The sequence below is a fragment of the Cryptomeria japonica genome, chromosome 11 (genome assembly GCF_030272615.1).
Source record: "Cryptomeria japonica chromosome 11, Sugi_1.0, whole genome shotgun sequence".
NCBI classification, from domain to species: Eukaryota; Viridiplantae; Streptophyta; class Pinopsida; order Cupressales; family Cupressaceae; genus Cryptomeria; species Cryptomeria japonica.
The window spans coordinates 57,877,361-57,893,811 of record NC_081415.1 but is presented as its reverse complement, the minus strand read 5'-3'; the positions used below and the strand labels follow the sequence as shown (position 1 = coordinate 57,893,811).

Here is a 16,451-nt window from a genome sequence, read left to right as displayed (position 1 = left end):
CCCGAAAACAAAAGTCAATTTTTTAAAACATTCTTATAAACAAAAAAGCACCCACGTACAAAAATTCGACCTTAAGTGATAAAATTGTGAAAATGGCATGTGTCATGAAGGTTTATGTGGCTTCAAAGGCCTTAGTTTTCGGGTTGGTGGCGGGGGCTTTGCCTCTTGACCCCACCCTATATCACCACAAGGAATGTGTCAGGGCACTGCCACTCAACCCCACCAAGGGCTCACAGAACCTCACAAGGGGTGCTACTCCTCAACCCCATTGGGGATGTGTCGGTGTGATTTTATGCACATTCAGCATAGAATAAAATACCCAGAGATATCATATTCTCTCTTGATCAAAATCTTCTATGTGCTAAACAGCTGAACTGTGTGATCACAAAGACAACCAAGGTTCCCAAATGCATCAAGATAGTCTCAATTGGTTCGTTGTGATTTGCTAGTAATCTCAAGGATGACTTACGTAATTGTTCAAGGAGTTAATCAATCTAAGGATTCTACTAATTCCCGATACTTGTAACTTTCTTTTCTCTTTTTCTTTTGGAATGATTTCGCAATAAGCTCTTTCCAATCCTACTTCTATTAAGACTTGAAGAAAAAGGGAAAAAGGGTGAGGGTTTAGGAAGATAATTCTAATCCTAAGCTAATCCCATGAACTCTGGAGACAGAAATTGCAAAAGTGGAATTTAAACCAATTCTTGTTTCACCAAATTCAACAACTACACAAAAACAGTGCTATCTTCAAAGGTATTCAAAAGATTTGCATATCACTTATATTCACCAACATGTTGAACAACGCATATAGTAATAGAATTTAAGTTTTCATTTACTTGTTTAGGCTAACTTTGCAAAATAATTGAAAATCATTCAATTATAAAAAGTATGAACAAATCAACTCCACATTAAGCAATATTATGAATCCTCTATTCAATCTATCAACTTGAAAATTAAATCTATTCTAATGAGAGCCAATAAACCATGCTAACTTGCAAAAGTGTACAAAGATTCACCAAACTTCAATGAATTATGTCTATTACTTAAGAAATATCACTACAACAATTTTTCTAAAATCTCACTTTTACAAATGAGAGGGAGGAGCCTTAACTAGGAGTACAAAATAAATAAATGGCTAGGATCAAACTAGGATCAATGGCCAAGATTAAAACATTAAACCCTAATTAGGGCAAGCTACAATAGTTATCCAAAACAGACCAATGAGAAATAAATAACTATTAAATCCACCTTTCTTCTAGAAGTGGGCGTCCCTTATCCTTTTCTTTGGCAGCAAATTCAATGAACCTGGTCACTATGGGGTCGAGCTCTTCCATTGGGACACTTGGTGTAATGTCTATCTTGTATTCCATTAGGTCCATCTCATCTTCACATGTGACAAAAGTGGCTATCCAATCTATTTCCAATTTTCCAAAACCATCCTCAATGGACAGAAATGAGGATGCCTTGCTAAAATGTTGCTTCTTGGTTGGATTTGTAGAAGTGAAGAAGTTGCTCTAGACTTTGGCTTTCAGGATCTCTACATCCATGTCCTTGTCTCGGACTATTTCCTGCTCAAGCAAATCAAAGACTGTGACGAAGACCTTGTGTTGGACTTCTTTGATTGTTTCTTCTATTTTGGCACCATCAATCTCCATCTTCTCCAAGACTTCTCCTCTAGCCAACAAGGCGTGATACCATGTGTTGAAGTCATATGATGCCTTAGCATCAATTACATTTCCATTGACTAAGTCTTGTTTAGGGATTCCTTTCAGCACCTTTAGACATGGGATTGTCTTCTCTTAAACAGTTTTAAAACACTTAGTTATGCTTTGGATTCTATATATGAATGAAGAGATCCGACCATAAACCTGTGCCAATTCTTCCACGAATTTGATGGCCTTGTCTGCAACTTCTGCAATCCATTCCTTGACTTCTTTGGTTGCCATCTTCATTCCTTCAAAGCTCTCAACTAATTCTTGTGGAAGAGCCAAAGGTGGAGTGACTGCTGCCTCTTCTCTTCTAATAGGGTTTATCAAATGTCGGATATAATCCTTCAATTGTTCATTGTCAACTTTGAGTTTGTCCTTTTCTTCTTCTTTCCTTAGCCTTTCCTTGATGGCCTTGACTAAATCATCTAACTCCTGGACTTCTTGTTCCTTTGTAGCAAGACCTAAGTCCACAATCATTAGCTCATAATTTCAGGAGTGATGTCTTCTTTTGTTTTGTCAACTTTTGGAATGGCCACCTATACTAAACGAGATCCTGTGCCATCTTTATGGATTAAGGAATATTTATTTGCCTTCTTCTTTTCCACAGGCCGGTTCAATCTAGCTAAAAACTCTCCTGAATCGTCCATTGGATGGACTTCTATAATAGCCTTCTTTTTCATTCTTTCTATTAACCAATCTGGTACTATTGGTTATTCAATGACATCACCTTCTTCATATCCTTCATTTCCCTTGAGTGCAGAAATCATTCCCTCCTAAAAATCTCATTCCAAGCTATCAACTTCAATATTCTCCAATTCCTCATCCATTACTGTCATTGGATTATCAAGACTATCAGGAACAACTTGCTGCTGAACTGGTTCTTCATTTGTTTCTTCACAAATTGGAGGAATCTCCATCTCAATTTGTAGATTGTCTGCAACTGGAGCTTTGTTCCTATCTGTGCATAAGCCAACTTTTTCAACCAAAGAAGTGCTGGTAGAGGAAGATGCATTGTTTGTTTTCTGTTTCTTGTGTATAATTTCCTCATCTAAGTCCTCTTTCTTTTTGACCTTAGTGAACTCTCTATTGTATCCTTCCTTTTCCTAGAATTTCCACTTTCTGGTTTCTCAGCATTGTGACTCACTTCATCCTCGTCAGAAGAACAGGAATCCATGCTTCCTATTAAATCATAGGTGAAGATGTATTCTTCTCCTTCAGTTTGTGAGTCTGCTGATCCACCCACCACTTAGTGTATTTCATGACTGGCCTCGTCAATGTATCCATCATAGCATGGTTCAAACCAATTTGTTGCAGGAAGAGGTTTATCTTTTCTTCTTCATAGCATGGTTTGGTGTAATCTCCATCATCTTCTAATTGATCAAGTATGGGAAAAAGCTCAATTGTTCTACTTCTGATCATACTCACCGATATCCTAGACCACATTCTCTTTCTTGTTTCATACTCATCAACCACATTGACCGATAAATCCTCAAGATCAACTTTGTGTTTATACTTCTTTTTGTTTGCCATCCGAGATCAAAGTTGGACCTCGATCGATAGAAGGAGAATGGGTACCATTGCATTTCCACATCTGCCTTCTCAACTACCTGTGCTAATGGACATGATTCTAACATCTTTCCAATGAAAAGGGGAAAAGAAATTTCAGCCTTTTTCTTGCCTCTTTAAATGTTCTCATATGTGTACAGTTGTCTGATGACTTCTAGCAGTATCATCTTATGTGTAGGATATCTTGGAAGTTTGTATGGGCATCCTATAAATCCTTGGACCCTTGGGTATGTGAATCTGGGGAATTGAATATACCAAGATCAAAACTTGCCTATCAAATCCTTGGCCTCCTGTGTCAATCGTTGATGAATGCCTCCTTGCAATATCTTGGTGATGTACATTAGGAATTCATCATTGACTCTTTTGAAATGGGATTTCTCTTGTATATGCAATTGCGGATAGCAATCATATGCTTTGAATTGACCATCCTTGTTTCCCACAACGCCTTTGCAAATCAATCCCTTATATCTGTAGCATCTTGTCAGCATGTAAATGATGTAGGAATTCATGTAAAAAGACTTTGTGTACTCCATGTTTCTCAGCTGCTCATCTATGCTATTACTGATTATTTTTGCCCAATTTATCATCTTGACACAGAAAGTGACCTCCTCAATGAAGTAGAACATCCAAAGCTTGAATGGGGAGGCTTGAAGGCTTCCTGTGACTTTGTTTAGGAATAGGATGAGGTCTCCATATTCTTCTTTGAAATCTGTCCGGAAAAGTTCATTAGGCATTTTGGTGTGATAAGCCCTTGGCTTTTGCAACCATTGCTTGTTGATTACTTCAGCATAGGAGTCAAATTTTGCTTCAAAAATTCTTAAGGTCTCCTCTTTGGTCTTGTATATGGTGGAATGGTAATCTAGAATGTCGAATGCTTCTTTGATGGCCATTTCTCCAAGGTAGGCAAGCACAGACATCATTGACCTAAAACTAAATGCATTGGCACGTTGATTGGGAGTTCGAGCATTGACTGAATTATCACCATTGCTACCCCCATTAGTGCTTGCACCAACATTCATTCCTAGTTGGCACACCATCATTTATGTTATCAAACCCCGACGTTGATTTGGTTGTTGGGCCCTTTGCTCAACAGCTAGTTGTCCTTTGACCAATGTCTCTAATAAACTCAAGAACCATTCCCCTCATTAATCTCTGGCGCTCCCTTCACCCATGTTGCCTTCCCTACTACTCTCTGTCAAATGTTTAGAGTTGTTTACACTATTATGTGTCCTATCATGTAAACCTAGTATACCAAAAGCCATCTCGCCTTTCGGAACTTGTGCAGGCTGCCACTGTTTTCTAAATTCCGTGTTGTAGTATCTTCTCTCCCTTTCACTCATGAAGGCACAAGTTGGCAGTTAAACCAGCTCTGATACCAATGTAAGATCCCTTAGCTAAATCTGGTTACAATTGCACTTCTTCCCAATGTTTTACTAATAATGTTTTCATCAAACAGGTTGGAATGCTTTGTTTGCTCTTCTTTCCAAGTTTGCTTATCAAACATAATGTCAAACAACTTGCTGAGAAAAGACAGAAGTCGTTTGTAGGCTTTGCAAAAATAGATAATAATAAGTTTGCTTTTAGAATGGCACAAACAACGAATGCTTTTTACCAAATTCAAGAAGGTGAGATCAAATCAGAACATTGGCATAGTATTTCAATTTCCAAAATACAAGGCACATGAATTCTCCTGACCTTGTATTAGATTCAAATTGGAATGTAGAGACCCTTATACACATACGTCCAGATTGCATCAGATAGGAGTTGTAAAATAGTCTTCCATAGGCATCAGCGGCCATCAAGGATACCGTTGAAAGGATAATCAAGTGCATGCAGGAGAGGTCTTCATTCTTATGCATACAATTGTGTCTAAACTGCTTTTACTAGTACCAAAATCCTTCACTGCTCATGCTACAGGTATAAGCGAGTAGCCTGCACCTAAAGAGGAAATATTTCTTGTGATGAACCAACAATAATCTCCAGCAATGATTACTTAGAATGGACCCAATATCTGATGAAGGTAGTCTGACACCCTAACTGGATGGCAAGTTTCGTGAATAATCTCCGCTCTAATAAAAATGGACCAGCTGTCACAACATATGTGTTGATAATTACACAGAAGGTGAATGAATGTTCTACTCCAATGCAACAACTGGAATATCAACCTGTTCGCTAACAATAAGGAGACTTTTGAATATCAGAAGTATTAATCGAATGCATGAAAGCTTGCTATTCCACAATCGAATATAGTTATTTTCCCATCCAACCTTGCAAAGAAGATGAAGACTCAAGAACAACACACAAGAAATACAAACTTGCTAGAAAACCCATGTCATAATGGTTCTTCATTCACCCAATATATCAAGCATGATTTGAGCCAATAGAAACGTCCCAATAATTTAATATTTTGCCCAAACCATAGTTTTAAAAATAATGTGTGATTATAATTGAAGTGCACCCTTCTTTATGCCAAAACACAATAGCCGCTTCAATAAAATCTCACCATTAAAATAAATATTTATTAGCCGTCATAGTTTGTCCTCCATCCAAATGACATCATCTCCCGATACATTAAAAGCTGAATCTTAAAACACCCCCGACTCCATAGATCGAACCATATTATTTTCATTTATTGAACATATGATTTTGCGTTCAACTTTCAAACAGAACAATAAATCTCCAATAAACTTTATTCTAAAACAACATAATTACCTCTTCATTTCTGAAAATACCTTTATTCCAAAAACCTGTTCAATATATTTGGCATTATTCTTTCCTGCAAAACTACAACCAATGATTCCATCTGAGAAGTCTGCCTGACTCTCCAAGATCACCTAGGACGAATAGTCTCACTGCAGAAGATGATAGTTTCCCAGGCTTTAATCCCATGAAACGAACTTGAGAGAACTGATGACACCAATTATTTAATCCCATGTTTTAAGATTCAGCTTTTAATGTAATATAATATCCAAAAGTTCATTATATAATATCCGAAAAGTGTCTCCTAATCCCATGTTTTTCACAGAATTCCTCAAACTCATTTGAAGTGAATTCGCCACCTTAATCTGATCTTACGCATTTAATTTTCAATTCAATTTCATTTTCAACTAATGCCTTAAAGATCTTAAACTTCTCAAGGGCTTCAGATTTTTCTTTTAAAAAGCTTACCAAAGTAAATCTAGAATAATCAACAATTAACAAAATAAAGTAACTTTCACCTTGCATACTCTTTGTACGGGTTGGTCCACAGAGGTTTGTATGGATGAGCACCAATGGTTTGGATGCTGAATACTCCTTTGATTTGAAGCTAACCCTTGTTTGCTTCCCAAGTTGGTAGTGATTATGTAACGTCCCTTGGACATGGATTTAGATCAAATTTTATATTCTTTTAAAACCTTAAATGAAACCTTGCAACAATCTGAAAACTATACCAAACTATCAAGGAAATATCTTGAAACAACACCACTGGAAAGTGATTCAACCACATAGAACTTATTACAGAACTAGATAGTCAGATTTGCAGCGAGAATAGAGTTCCGTTTTACTGTCATAAACTGATTTATACAGCAAAAAACTCCTGCAATAACTTCTGCAGCAAAATGCCCAAATCTGAGAGCCAAAATGGTGCCAATAATTACTAAAGGATTACAATGTCTTTCAAGAAAACTTCACCAACTCTGCATGAAATTAAATAATAGAAAATAAAAATATTGGGATGGCATAAAGCTTCCATGAATCATAGATTTGATATTTGTTTATCTCAAACATAAATCTGCATGCCAATCTATCAATTTCAGTACACCCGATTTCACTAAAATACACAAAAGACTCAATGAGACCCTTCCAAACGTACACCAGATTACTTTGATTCGTAAATAAAGGAATATACAACAAATTAGCAGCAATAAAACGTGATCAAAACACCAATAAACTTCTGCAACACAAAATACTCGATAGAACACTACAACCTGCTCCACAAACACCTGCAAGCCAAAACTCTGAAAATTGTTGAAACTATTAAATCCTTAAGCACAATGACAATCTCTGAATGAGATTATACTATGGTATTCCTTGACTCCCAACCTTAGAACACCTAGTAATCCTCTGAGAATCCTCCTTAGATCACCTAGAAACTTTCAAGCATCCTGTTCTACAATCTCCTCCACTAGTTTATCAGCCATTGAAGAATTGCAAGCCAAAGCTCAAACTGAATAGCCAAATTTTGAATGCCCTCGAAATGTCCAAATATCTTAATATATGAAATTCAAATTCAAAATTGGGTGCCAAAATCATACTATTTTAAATGTATGAGACTTGCATGAAATGGAAATTAGCATTTTTGGCGACTTTCATTTTAAAGCCACTAGTTACCAAAATTGCCCAAGGATGCCAAGGAAACTTCTAAAAACCCATGCCCACCAAATGATAGCATTAATTTAAAATCTATTTGTTTGAGTAATATTGATTTGCATCAAAACAAAAAAATTATTAAATTAATATATTTTGCCAAACTGTCCTATGGCCCCAACTTACTAATTCTAGATAAAGGGAACTTACTATTTTTAATAAGTTTCTATTTTTGGAAAAAAGGGGACATAACAAATTGCAAATGGTATTTGGGGGTTTTGAGATTTTTGGTATATCTCTTATTGCCTATGTACTACTGATTTTGACAAGATTGTAAAAGTTGATGTGTCCCAACCCTCTATGCCAAAGCCAACTTTCATCTTATTAGCTGTCATATATGGTTCTGCTATCAATCTTTCTTCCTCCATGATTTAACATCATTTTGCGTAAAATGAGAGAGTGTGAACTTAATCACATAACTTTCTTACACTTAGAAGATTGTGCTTTAATCCTTCAACATACAAAACATTCTTTATCTTTGATCTTCCATTGTCTAGACTAATAGTTCCTTTTCCAACAACATTGACTGTAGCATTGTCTCCAAAACTCATTGTTCCTTCATCTATGTTTCTAAATGTGAGAAATTTACTTTTGTCACAAGTCATGTGACATGAACAGCTACTGTCTACATACCATTGTTCTCCATCATTTTGAGCATGTAGAGCAGTTTGTATTAACATGGATCTTAATTTTCTTCCATCTTCTTTCTTCTTTTTCTATAATTTTGAATTCTTCTCTTTTTGTTCCACAAAGATGCTTTCTTTTTGTCTCGTCTTGGAGGATCTACAAGAATAGTTCTACAAAATCATGCTATGTGCCCATATTTATTGAATTTATAGCATTCAATATTGTTACCTAAAGAAGCAAAAGAATTGTGATTCCTTCTATCAAACCCAAAGGTATTCTTATTCTTGTTCCAACCAGAATTTCTCATGAGTCCTACAGTTTCTTGCTTTATGACCAAAATAATTGCATGTGAAACAATAACCGACGAAAGAATAATGGAACTTAGTCATATGTGCCTGCCTTCATGGAAAGAAAAAACTGAACGTGTTCTTGTTATCCTTTTGATGTGTGCTTGGTTTTGATGCAACATGACTTTCTTCTCAATTGCTATATTCTCCTTTGATGGGACTTTTAAGTGCATCAATATAACTCTTTGGTTTTTCTTTATTTCACTTTGATTCCATTTGTGCCTTTTCTTTGCTCTCTTCATAACCAAGATCAGTTCTTATAGATGGTGATCTTTGTTCATTTATGAAATTATTCAAAATGTCAATGCTCTTTTCAAACTTGAGACATCTGTTTAGTTTGGTAGTAGTTTCTTCTAATTCCTTCTTAGAGAGATAATCTCAGATTCTAGTCTTCCACAATTTTCTTCCTTTATGTTTAATTTAGATCTAATCTCTTCTTCAATTCGCTTGGCTTCCTCAATTTGAACTTTCAAATCTATGACTACCTTTTTGGATTCTTCAAATATTTTGACCTTTGATTTACATTCTTTTTGAAATAGTAGCTTATACTTTGAATTTTTTCTTTCTAAGTTTCTCAATTTCTTCTATAGCACAATAAAGTTCGTTCTCAAAGTTATCTTAATCATCTTCACTATCAGATTTAGTCTTCCCTTCCTCATATGAGCGCTTGTTTTCTTTATCATTATTTCCAATGATATTGCCTTCTGTTTCAATGCCATAAAAAGCATCTCTTGTCTAAAGCTGTTCCAATCACTTCCATCTGATGAACTATCATCTCTATAAGCATAGAGACTCTTCTTGTAATCATAGAATATCTTATTGTTTTTATTGTACGTGTGACTATTTTTGTTTCCTCTCTTTGTATAGAGCTCTTCTTCATTGCTATCACTTCCTTTAAATATGGACATTTCTTAACAAAGTGTTCTACTTTTCCACAATTGAAACATGTAAAATGCAATTTTCCCTTGTTCTTTCTGCTTTTTAACTTTCGTACAAAATGAACTTCCTCCTTGTTTGTTTCTTCCTTCAAACTCTCATTTGGCATAGGTTATTTATTTTTTGACCTTTTTGTGGCTTTAAAGGCTGCTTCATTTTCAGATGTATTGTCCTTTTCGGTCCTCATCTCATATGCAGTGAGGATTCCATGTAGCTCATGCATGATTAATGTATCCAAGTCCTTCATCTCTTCTATAGCAAAAGCTTTAGAATTGAATCTTAAAGGAAGAGATCTGAAAACTTTTTCACTATTGTTGATTCTTCTATTTCTTCACCAAGACCCTCCATGGTATTGACTATCTCATATACTCCAAGCAAATAGGCAGCAATATTTTTTTCATCCATCATCTTTAGACCTCAGATTGTCATGGATGTGTTTGAAGTTTTGATTTCTTTAATTTGTTGTCTCCATAAATATTTTTCAATTTATCCCACATGTCCTTAGCAGATTTGCAAAGCATTACTTTCACAAATTCTAATTCGGTTAATCCACACAAGATTCCAGTCTTAGCTTTAGCATTATTTTCACTTGCCCTTTCTCTTGCTTGATCTATAGGAGTTGTAGGAGGTGTATAGCCTTTGTCAACAGATTGCTAAATGTCATTTCCTAGGGTACGTATCTAAGTTTCCATCCTTAAGCTCAAAAATGCATAATTCGTCCCATCAAACAATGGAGCCTTATTGGAAGAGAATCCTTATTGTTTGCCCATGTGTTCTCTTTAGATCTACCTTCAATTTCTTAGACTAATTTGAACGAATTGGCTCTTATACCAATTGATGAGCACATGGTTATACCAAGAGGGGAGGTGAATCAATATAGAAACAATCTTTTACTTTTTAGAAGTTATTTAATCATTTCAAACTTAATCGATATTAGAATATATGTGAGATCTAATAATAAGAAACACAATGAGAACACAATTTACATTGAAACCCTTGCGGGAGAAAACCACAGAAAAAAAAATTTACTTTATATAAACTTGTCTCTACAAACTTTGTAGGCAACAACCTACTAGAAGCAACAACCTCTATAATATGAGGCACCAACCTCACTAATATGAGGCACGAACCTCAATATAAATCTCTCTTCGAAATTCTGCTATAATTCTGCTATAATTCTGCTTTCCAATCTGCTATAATGCTGATTACAAATCTGCCATAAAACTTATTACAAATCTGCAATAAAACTTATTACAATCTCCTCATACAATCTGCAAATAAACTTCTTCAGACTTGCTCTTCATTTGCTGGTGTATTTGATATACTTATTTGTCTTACACTATACAACTTTCATACAATGTTCATCTTATACCTTTCCAAGAGGGATGACTTCCTTAGGGATATCTCCTTTCATTAAAACAAAAACTTTCCAACAGATCGCACCTCTTCTTTTTATGATAATTGCTGCTTTATAATGCTTGTTTATATTAATTATTTAATATACAAATCATTGCTTCAAGTGCCACATCTTTTAGAGGAGAGATATCCTTCTAAAAGGATATGTCCTCTTATAAAGACCAATTCCCAAATCTTAATCAAGTGCGACCTTCTAAACTTAATTGCTGCTTTATTAACTACTGTCTAATACACACTTGGCCGCCTCTTATGAGCTTTACTTCCTTTCAATAGTGATGACTGCATTATCAACAAAGGCAATGACACCTTTAACTATATTATAATTGCTGCTTATCATATATTATGATCGCTGCCATGTATTAATTAATAACAATCATTGCTAATCATATATATGGTTATCTTTCTTTGATGCCAAGAGTGGTCGGACAGAATAAGTTTAAATCACTTCTATATGATCTCACCTATATTCTTCATCATCTATAGAGATGTCTTTGATGGAGATCAACTTCATTAAATTCTATGTTTATTAATTCTGAACTTGCTCCAAAATCTAAATCACTATTTATTAATGTTTTATCAAACACCATCGCTGTCTTATTAACATCATCATTGAATTATTAACATCAATAAGGCATTATAATTGCTGTGTATTATATGGGCCGGCAAGGAAGTCAGCCACCGTAGCATGCATCAATCTTATATTCTCCTTAAACAATATTCAATCTTGACAATAATAATGACCATCAATCTTATTCTTCTGACATTAATGACAATTTGTCCAACACTTATACCATAATAGTAAATAATGCTAGATGGCAAACAACAAAAGGAAATCGCTTTGTCACAGGCCCTATTCAATGCTGACAAAGCAGTATACAATGGAGTCATGGACAATAATACTGCAACCATTTTTTCATCCTAACCTCATATCTGGACCTGATTAGGACCCAACAAATACACAAAGTAAAAGAGCTAAATGCAGTGACATAGCCAAATTCTGTTGGTATAATTACCAGGCACATTTAGTCTTAAATGGAAACTTTTGTAGCAGTAGCAAAAATACAAAGTAATTTTGTAAGAAAATCTAATGAAACAACATCAATTTTCTACACAGGCTTGAAGTTTTAAGAAGATGAAGAGAACTATGTCAATCAGTAAAAGGGGTTCCACACAAAGGAAACTCCTTGACTAGAATTTCTATTTCAAGTTCCTTCCAACCATTTTTCCATACTACGTATTTTTTAAACTATTTCTGACCTTATTAAAGTGTTCTAAATTATGAGTTCAGACACTTATACCATTATAGTAAATAATGCAAGATGGTAAACAACAAAAGGAAAGCACTTTGTCACAGGTCCCATTCAATGCTGACAAAGCAGTATACAATGGAGTCATGGGCAATAATACTGCAACCAAACATTATTAAGCATAACCAGCAAACTCTAACCACATTGTCCAGTGAAAAACACCAAAAGAAGACCAAACTTCAACAAGCAGTTACATATACAAATGGGGAAAGGAAAGCAATGTAAACATTTGTAAAAAAATTATAGAAAAGAAATATTAAGAGCTTTGGTTACTAGAAAATAGCAATTAAATGCTATCCTACAAACTGCCCTACAACATGAATGCTCTAAATAACACAGCATGAAATAAATGTGATCTTAATAAACACTCAACATGTGGAAACACTTTTTGTGACCTTATTGATGTGTTCTAAATTATGAGTTAAGACACTTCTACGGTCTACCATTGTAGTAAGTAATTCTAGATGGCAAACAACAAACAGAAAGCTCGTCACAGGCCCTATCAATGCTGACAAAGCAGTATGCAATGGAGTCATGGACAATAATACTGCAACCAAAGATTATTCAGCATAACCAGCAAACTTTAACCACATTGTCCAGTGAAACAAACACCAAAAGAAGACCAAACTTCAACAAGCAGATACATATACAAATGGGGAAAGGAAAGCAATGTAATCATATGTAAAAATATCATAGAAAGAAAATATTAAGAGCTTTGGTTACTAGAAAAATTGAAATTAAATGCTACCTTACAAACTGCCCTACAACATGAATTCTGTAAATAACACAGCATGAAATAAATGTGATCTTAATAAACACTCAATATGTGGAAACACTATGATATGTGTCAACAGTGAATTATGAAACCAACCAACATGAAAACAAATGACACCCTGCTATATCACCATCCCAGAGAAATATTATCGCAGAACAATCATATATATTACAAAAGAATCAGTCATAGCAAATAAAAACCTAAAGACACACCTCCAAAAGCCCACTTGTGAGAAGTCGCATTAGAATGGAGGAATTTTGGATGGACTCGTACATGGTGCATAGAACCTGACAGAAAAACAGCACCCTTCATTCAGAACACAACTGCCCGTGAATATCAAGAACCAACAGTACAGACCTCATGATATTATTGTGCTATTGGAATCACAAAAAATCAAATTAAATACAAGCATCCAATATAACAATAAACAATAACTACAAAGGAACTTGAATATATATTGTTGTTGCAACCTCAATGAGGAATGAAAGGAATTAGATAATAAACCTGATTTAATTAAACCTTAGAGAAAATATAAAATTTAAATGTTATCCATCCTATAAACAAAGTATGGTTTTGAAAGAGAAAGAAATATTATTAACGACCACAAATGACCAAACTATGTCAATTCAACTTAAAAGTACAACCAGTAGCCTCGGAAAAGAATTAAGAGTAGGAATGCTAGATTCTGAAAACCAAACACTATAAACAAATAACTACAAAGTATAAGGGCAAATCTAAAGCAATAAACTAATAAGAAACATTCTTATACATCTCCTCTCATGTTATTATCTACATTATCTTAAATATATGTATTCAACACTTAACCTAGCTCACTGGAGTAATATTATCTGAGGTGCATTTTGCACAGACAGTACCAGCGATGTCTTCAAATGCTTGGTCTTATTCAACTAGCACTCATCACCATCCTTGTAAATCTATTTAATCTATGTTGAAGAGCATCAGTTACTCTATCATATTTACTTTGTGCACTTTGCTGTTCTATTTTCCTTAGTTTTTAACAATAAGAATAAAAGAGATAAATCAATTGGTGTTTGATCATTGGGATATATTAATTGGTGTTAGCATTTGATGATCAGGCTATATGCATTTCTATAATTTTGTTTTGATTCCAGAAATTCAGATTTTTGAATACTAGACAACTCACTTTAATATGCTTATCATATATTTGGCACTCATTTGTCTTAATGCTACTGATTATTTTTTGCTCAAAAAATAAAATCGACAACTCAGAGAATTGAACATGGTGGATTCACTTTGCTACCATATTTTTCTTCCTCCAACCCTCAATTTTTTTTGTCACCACCTGTGGAGAGTTCACAAATACATCCATGGCCTGCACTACCCTTTTGCAAGAAGCGTCCCTTCAACACCTATCCTTTTCCTTTTTAATTATAAACCGCTGTTTGTTTAGGAGTTCTGGGCAGACCAATTAATAATTCCAGTCAGCCTTCTTTAAATTAATGGTGCTATAAATGACTGTTGATATCTTAATCTAGTCGGCCCTTAATCAAAATTTATTATTTTATTTTTTCTTATCTCTGGTCGGCCAAATACAGTTCCCTTTACTTCAGGTCGGCCCATTTCCTTTGCAATTATATTTTATTTTTATTTTGTTATCCTTTTTCCTTTGCTTTAGCTCAGTCCTATTTGCTAATGCATGGGTTAAGCGGCTATTTAAGGCTGTGCTTTGATTTGTAAAGAAATGTTAACAATGGGAATCATGACGGTCCGCCCTTCCCAAGATTGCTTGTTCTCGAGCAATTTTCATGGAGAGAGTGCTCAGGACGATCCTCAATGTGAAATGAACTTTGCAATCTTTATGAAGATCTATCTGTCAATTGAACTTCCGCTGTACTACTATGCTATTATCTCAAGTCACAAAATAACTTTTAACAACATAACCAATCGTGGGAAACTTGTAAGGTGGGTAAATTTAAGACAAGTTTTCTCTCATCCTCTGAGAGAAGGAACAAGGTCAATTGGTTGGTTGGCCCTAGGGATATTTTTCAAGCAAGCTTTTCACATGTTGAGATGAGGATTATAAGTATGGCATACATCTATGTAATGTTCTATGAAGAGGTTTTCCCTTTACTTGACAAGGAAACCTTAGGGGTCTTGTGAAGAGATTTCAAGTTCACATATTACAATTTTTATTGTGGAGATTGGTTGGGTAATTTTGAGGATGTAAGGGTGTCGTAACCACTGGATTTGCTCCTCCACAAAGCTCCATTTTTTTTATTGTCCTTTCTTCTTTTGATTAAATGCTTTTAAGATCTTCTCCATTGTAGCTTGCTTTCTTGCTTGGATTTCCTTTTGCTTCTTCGTCAGACATTGCCTCTATATTACGTACTTAGCTTCCTTTTCCACATATGCATCTTGGCCCCCATTTTTCCTTACACTTGAAGCACAAATCCTTCTTTCTTAGATCTTCTTGTTGCCTTTAAAGGTCTTCTCTATTACAAACATGCCCACGCTCCCATTTTCCTTTACAATGGAAACATGGTTTTTCTTTTCGAAGTTTTTTTAGGCCATTTCTAGGGGAAAATCCTCCTTATGCCAATTTTCATTACAGGTATATTTGGTATGTGTGTTTCATGTAAAATTCTTAGTGTAGGGCTTGTCCTTTGATGATGCAATTTCCAATTTGGTTGCCTTTTGGATTTGCATCTTCAACTGTTGTTGGATCGAGGACACTTACCATGCCCATGATTGATTCTTTTAACCCTTCTCTAAATAGGTATGTGAGCCTCCTTTGAGAAACCTATGGTACCATGACTGATAGTTCTTAGAATTTAAAGGCATTATTTTCTACAATTCCATAGTGTTTTAGTTATGTCAGCTCTTTAAAGTACCATTCGGGGTGTCTTTGATCAAATCTTGTGATAAGCCTTTGATTAAATCCATCGTAAGTGGTTATGTGTTGGTGGCCTTGGGTAATAAGGCCATGATGCCACCAATCATGGGTTGTTCCCTCTTAGTGGAGTAGAGAAATTTTATGGCATCTTCCTCCATCATGGGACTAAGTAAAAGATAGGTGTCCATCTTTTGGACCCATGAATCCATCAAAATTGGGAAGGGTTATTTTACATACCCTTTGTTTCAAATCCTTGTTGGGTTGTCCTCTTTCCCTACTAGGGGCGTTTCATTCACAATAATCTCTAAAGGAGACATTTCTCCTAACTTCAAGACCTAGTCTTGGGTATGCTTCAACAATTTCATCAACATCATTAATAGGTGGATTATTCGCTTCTTCCTCTACTATGTGTTCTCCCCTAGGTATGAAGGGAGGTCTTGTTGGCCTAGGGGTTGATACCCTTGAATGATTAGAGTTGGCATCCCT

At 35.1% G+C, this 16,451-nt stretch overlaps 1 protein-coding gene across 3 annotated transcripts in view; it reads right to left on the bottom strand.

Moving 5' to 3' along the window:
• LOC131051361 (protein MICRORCHIDIA 2) overlaps nucleotides 1-16,451 on the bottom strand; it is a 219,274-nt gene that overhangs the window by 169,130 nt on the left and 33,693 nt on the right. For all 3 annotated transcript variants that reach the window (XM_057985847.2, XM_057985846.2, XM_057985845.2), the window contains exon 3: nucleotides 13,303-13,377. In XM_057985847.2, coding sequence (XP_057841830.1) covers nucleotides 13,303-13,377 — 75 coding nt within the window. The remainder of the gene's footprint in view (nucleotides 1-13,302; nucleotides 13,378-16,451) is intronic.